The sequence below is a fragment of the Peromyscus eremicus genome, chromosome 7 (assembly GCF_949786415.1).
Source record: "Peromyscus eremicus chromosome 7, PerEre_H2_v1, whole genome shotgun sequence".
NCBI classification, from domain to species: domain Eukaryota; kingdom Metazoa; phylum Chordata; class Mammalia; order Rodentia; family Cricetidae; genus Peromyscus; species Peromyscus eremicus.
The window spans coordinates 5,413,586-5,419,828 of record NC_081422.1 but is presented as its reverse complement, the minus strand read 5'-3'; the positions used below and the strand labels follow the sequence as shown (position 1 = coordinate 5,419,828).

General features: G+C 45.8%; 1 protein-coding gene across 1 annotated transcript; it reads left to right on the top strand.

Moving 5' to 3' along the window:
- Nucleotides 1-320: 320 nt before the first annotated feature.
- LOC131914706 (RNA-binding motif protein, X chromosome-like) lies at nucleotides 321-1,737 on the top strand. The gene has a single exon (XM_059267299.1). The coding sequence runs from the start codon at nucleotides 321-323 to the stop codon at nucleotides 1,491-1,493; it is 1,173 nt and encodes a 390-aa protein (XP_059123282.1). The 3' UTR covers nucleotides 1,494-1,737.
- The last annotated feature ends 4,506 nt before the right edge of the window (nucleotides 1,738-6,243 follow it).

The window sequence follows — 6,243 nt, the reverse complement described above, 5'->3', positions numbered from 1 at the left end:
TGCTTTACCAAGACCATTGAGCAGTTTGTTTCTTCAAGAAGACAATTTAGCCAGGCAGTGGTGGTGCACGCCTGTAATCCCAGCACTTGGGAGGAAGAAGTAGGCAGATCTCTGTACATTTGAGGCTAGCCTGATCTACAGAGCTAGTTCTAGTACAGCCAAGGCTGTTAAAGAGAGAAACTTTGTCTCCAAAGACCAAAACTAAAAATATAAAAGAAGACAATTTCTCTGATACTAAGTCCATTTGAACTGCTATGGATAATTCCAAATGAGATATCAGGTATACACTTTAAAAATATTTGGAGTTGGCCACCGCCGACATGGTGGAAGCCGACCGTCCAGGGAAGCTCTTCATCGGAGGTCTCAACCTCGAAACCAACGAGAAAGCCCTCGAGGCGGCGTTTGGCAAGTATGGCCGCATCATCGAGGTGCTCCTGATGAAGGACCGGGAAACCTCCAAGTCCAGAGGCTTCGCCTTCGTCACTTTCGAGAACCCCGCGGACGCCAAGGCCGCCTCCCGAGACATGAATGGCAAGTCCCTGGATGGTAAGGCCATCAAGGTGGCCCAGGCCACCAAGCCGGTGTTCGAGAGCAGCCGGCGCGGGCCCCCGCCTCCCCGCAGCCGCGGCCGCCCGAGGGGCCTGCGCGGGAGCCGCGGCGGCGGCGGCGGCCCGCGGCGCCCTCCCTCCCGGGGCGGGTCGGCCGACGAAGGCGGCTACCCGGGGGATTTCGACCTGCGGCCTTCCCGGGCCCCGATGCCGCTGAAGCGCGGGCCACCGCCTCGCCGGGCCGGGCCTCCGCCAAAAAGAGCCGCGCCGTCGGGCCCGGCACGCAGCGGCGCGGGAATTCGCGGGCGGGCCGCGGGCTCGCGGGGGCGAGACGGCTACGGGGGCCCTCCGCGCCGGGAGCTGCCGCCGCCGCCGCCGCGCCGCGACCCGTACCTGGGCCCGCGCGACGAGGGCTACTCGCCCCGGGAGAGCTACTCGAGCCGCGACTACCCGAGCGCCCGGGACCCGCGCGACTTCGCGCCCTCGCCGCGCGACTACGCCTACCGCGACTACGGCCACTCGAGCGCGCGCGACGAATGCCCTTCCAGGGGCTACTGCGAGCGCGACGGCTACGGGGGCCGCGAGCGCGACTACGCCGAGCACCCCAGCGGAGGCTCCTACCGAGACCCCTTCGACGGCTACGGCGACCCGCGCGGCGCCGGCCCTGCCCGCGGTCCGCCGCCATCTTACGGCGGAGGCCGCTACGAAGAGTACCGCGGCTGCTCGCCCGACGGCTACGGCGGCCGCGACAGCTACCGCAGCGAGCGCTACTCGAGTGGGCGCGAGCGCGTGGGCAGGCCGGAGCGCGGGCTGCCGCCGTCTGTGGAACGAAGCTGCCCGACCCCGCGCGACTCCTACAGCCGCTCGGGCCGCCGGGCGCCCCCCAGGGGAGGAGGCCGAGTGGGAAGCCGCCTGGAGCGAGGGGGAGGTCGGAGCAGGTACTGAGGCCGCCGGGGCTCAGGACTCACGTCCAAAGTCAAGGAAAGAAGAATCAGTTTCCTGGTAACTCACCCACGGACTAGTGCTAAGAAGAGTTGTTTTTCTTATTTTTTTACCGTTTTAAGATTTTTGCACCCCTGTTAACTTCCTCTGCATTTTTATGCTTTTGAGAGGCAAAAAAAAAAAGTTAAAACCCGTTTAATTTCATTTTGGAATTGTTAAACGTTTCAACAAGTTCGTGTTAAAAGTATGACTTGAACCTGAAAAAAAAAAAAATATTTGGAGTTACTACAGATAAAGAATCTTGGCTGTAAGAAAAGCTCAGCTTGAACAAACCCCACTCGTACTTCAGCCTAGCCAGAACAGGAACCTGAGCTCACAAATCAAGCTGATATGTGCCTTGGCCCTTAACATACAAGTAGAACATGTAGGATAGTTGTGAATGCAAGAATACCAAATGTGACGAAATAATGACTCAAAACAAAAGCTCGAGTATAACAATACTAATTAATAGCTAACAAGTTCAAATAGAGATTAGGGATTTTTTTAATGAATCTAAGCTGTTAAAAAAAATTCCACATTGCTTTTGTCAGTCTCAAAACTATTCAGGATGAGATGTCTGAACTTAAACCCAAAAAAGCACAGAATAAAGCCTGGGGTTTGTGGGGCTGGAGTATAAATGAATCCCATGGGATTCTTTAAATTATCACTAGGCAGAGGAATAGGTCTGGCTGGTGGCTTTAGGTGCAAGAAAAAAAGACTAGAATGTTGTACACTTGGGCAAACCATATGTATGTACTTTGTGTCCTGAAAACCAAACTGCCCAGAACATACAAACCCACCGTCAGAGCAAATAGTCAGAGGCACAGCTGGTGTTCTGGTTGTGAAACTCTCAGCAGAATACCTCAAGATATGTGAGCAGCACCATGGAAGAAGCAGTCTGAGTTCTAAGGAGCTGTGCCAGTCTTTGTTAGTCCAGAGCCTTTGAGATTGGCAGTCACAAGACTGTTTCCACCAGCCCCTCTTCAGCTCAGGGAACAGGCCTCAGTCTGTCCCCTGGAAGAGATGGGTGAAAAGATGCCACAAACAAACCATACCTTAGTGACACAGGGACTTGGAGGGAACAGATCTGATGAATGTTCCACAGATCTAGATATTTTAGAGCTGTGAGGCTAACTCAGGAGTTTATAATAAGGATGGGTCATGAGAACCCATCAGTGAGGTAGTGCATTCTTTGAATCTGCTAAGAAATAGTGGACCCTTTGCCATGAACCTCCTTCCCCATGCACCATCCAAAACATTGCAAGCAAAGAACATGGGTCCTAATGGTATCTGTCTGAGAATAGCAGTACTAAAGCGGGAATTTCATGTAGCTTTGTCAAACACCTTCCATTCATCCAGAATGAAAAGCTTACTGTCCTTAAAATCTGATAGGAAGTCTTCGAGACTCCAGATGTATCAGGTCAAGAACTTCAGGTTAAAATACATATATGGTACTCACAGAAATATTGACTACCATACCTCAGGTTCACTCTCTTCCACTCTTCTTTCCAGCCTTGCTTGCATGCGTCCAAGCCTTGTGCTGTTTTCCTCTTTACGTCTCCAAGGACCATGGCTGTCTATTCTGCAAAGAAAGATTGATGAGTTACCCTCAAACACAAATGCCATTGTTTATAAATTTAAATAATGATAGCCATGGACAGCTTTTCCATTTACATCACATCTGTTTTATGACTAAAGCTGGGTGTTCTCTCTGTGGAAGACTGACGTGAGCATCCACATAAGGAATCATCAAGGAGGATCATCAGCCAAGAGTCACTTATAAGGAAAAATTAGGAACTGGGAGTTCCAAAACTTGTAGCTGAAGACAAAGGAGTCATGTAAAACTTCTCAAGAATCAATAGAAATAGACCCATATAAACATTTCTCTTTCAGGGGTGAAACTTCTCTTTGAAGACGTTAACAAGATGGGGAAAGGAGAGGTCAAGGTTAGGGAGGTGCCAATATAAACAGTTCTGACTCTTCAGAACCAGTTCTGTGCTGTAGCAATACACTACCAGGGCTTCCTATCTGTGCTCACCAGCCTGAGCCTCTTAGACCCAGATTACAACAGATCCAAGTCATAGAGTTCAGTAGCATTCAGAGAAGCTTATCCTTATTTGTACATGCATAAACTGTATAGACTGCCTACTCGAGTCATGGCTATTGTTTTTAATGGCTAAGAAGTTGAAGCCAATTTTATTGACACTTGGAGGGAATCTAATATACAAAACATCCTGATGAAGCCATTTGCCAGTATCCAGGAATATCTTCTAGAAAGCCACAGGCAACTCTCTAAAATAACCTATTGGATCTTAGTTGCAGGCAAGTCTTTCCAAAGATACCACGAAGTCATAGTAACCAATCTTGAAAAGAGTCTTGAATGTCTGTTATTTGCCTCAGGAGCTAAGTGTATGATGTACCATTCTCAGTGAAGAGATGGACTCCTTGTCTTGAAAAAAAAAAAAAAAGAAGAAGAATTGGACAAGAGGAACTTTGCTGTGGAGTAAGACTTGATATCTGGCCTGAGATTAATAAATCCTTTTTAGCTTAATCTGTGATTCTCTATCATGATCCAACTATATATCCATATATAGCGGTGTAGAGATCTTCCTTGCCTAGTGAGCTTAATCTCTGATGAATCTTCTCAGTTCCTCATCTTATATCTAATCCAAGATTTGCCTAATTCTTCATTGTTATGAAATTGTTATGATAATACTCCCTTTATAATACATATAGATGATAGTACCCCTTTATAATGCATATAGATTGATGGTACCCCCTTCATATTGCATATAGATGATGGTACCCCTTTATAATGCATATAGATGATGGTATCCCTTTATAATGCACACAGTTTCGATGGAAGTTCTTCAACTCTGTTCTTGTAGCATGCAAGAAGATGCTGATAGAAAAGAGTGGCTGTGCTTGTATTCCAGTGAAAGTTTATTGACCAAAATGATGGTGCATGATTGACCTATGGGCCCTACTTTGCTAACTCCTGATTTTAACCATTCACACTTCTAAACTTGGGCCTGTCTGGACAATAATAAGTAGGTCTAGTGTTTGCATGCATATGTGTATAGTAGAAGACTGATAAAGTGCGTAACTCCCAGGCTGTCAGCTACTCTGATTCTCCCTGGTGTTATTTAATCTATGGTGGGTATTGTTTTGAGCTGTCTGTGGATTGTCTATACTTTTTGTAATAGCACGTACATACAAATATGAATTTACAATATTATTTAAGATTAAATGTTTTCAAATTGTGTTTAAAAAATTTATATAACCTTACAGTTTTTATTATGCCATTTATTACCATTTCAGAAGCCTAGCCTCACTGAATAAAAATGTTTCGGCATTTGTGGAAAATTAAATGCCTCGAGTCTCTTCACAGCTGTTTAGTGCATTAAATTCCTTAGTGACACGTAACAAATATTTGATTTCTTAAATTCAGCATTTACTGAAAACAACATCACTACACTAAAATAAAAGTAGCCTTTTACATTTTGTGATATTATCAATTTTTCTCATTTCTGCTTCTGCATACTTTCTGAGGTGTGCCTACTTGTATCTGAAGCACAGGTCCCACGACCCTCTCACTTCATTCCTCAGATAGTGAGCCACTGTGAACACCAACAGCAAGCCTGGTTCAAGCTGATCCAATCAACTGTTACATCACCACATGCCTTTTGTAAACTCCTCCTTTAGAACATCTTTTAAAAGTTGTTTCAGAATTGACATAAGGATCAATTTGTTCTTTATACAGAAGAACATTTGACACAAGATACCACAGTGTGTTGGGAAGCATACCAGGACAGAACCAGACATATGTGAGCATCCACATCACCCTCCTCACCAGCATTTCAGTGAAAAGGACAAGAAGGCCAAGACCTGTGTTTGACTTCCAGATCTAACACGTATGTGATATCACTGTGCTTCTTCACATTGTTTAACTGCCTTCATCACCCTAACACCACAGGACTCTTCCTTAGAGGTCCGTGCATGGCACGTCACAGTGCCAGATACCTAGGACACACTAAAGGTCATCTCTGGTCAGATATTCATAACCATGTGTACGGATGTGATACATAAAGTTGAGATAGATAAACTGTTTCCCCGACTACTCACTCAGCAAGATTGTATCAATTTATATTACAAAGGTATAAATGATCTCATTTATCAGCTTATGTGCAAATACTGGGTAAATACTAACAAAATAAGTATAAACTTTGTGATAATTAATGACACAAATTTGTTTATTGACCAGTCATATTATGTCAATGGCTATTCTTGACATGTGCCTACTTTATAAGGAAGCTCTTGTATTGTGATTCATCATATGGAAAGAATAGTTTGCCCTTTGTTAAGATGTCTTTTCTACTTTCCCCACACCTCATTCATCAATGACTGATTGATACCTGGCCCAGAATGTTCCCTGCCATCTTCTTCACGGTATCTTTACCATTCATCTCCTTCCAACTGAGAAAACATGGAGAAAACAGGATTTCCCCCAAGCACATCTAGACCACTGACTCATGCTCACCATGTACTTCACTTAGAGTTCACACCACTTGGTTTAAAAGGAGCCAAGATCTAGGTGTGGTGACTCATACCTATAATCCTAGCACTCAAGAGGTTGAAGCAGGATTGCCGACAAGTCCCAGGTCAGCCTAAACTACATGGTGACTTCCAAGATAGTATGGGCCATATAGTGAGT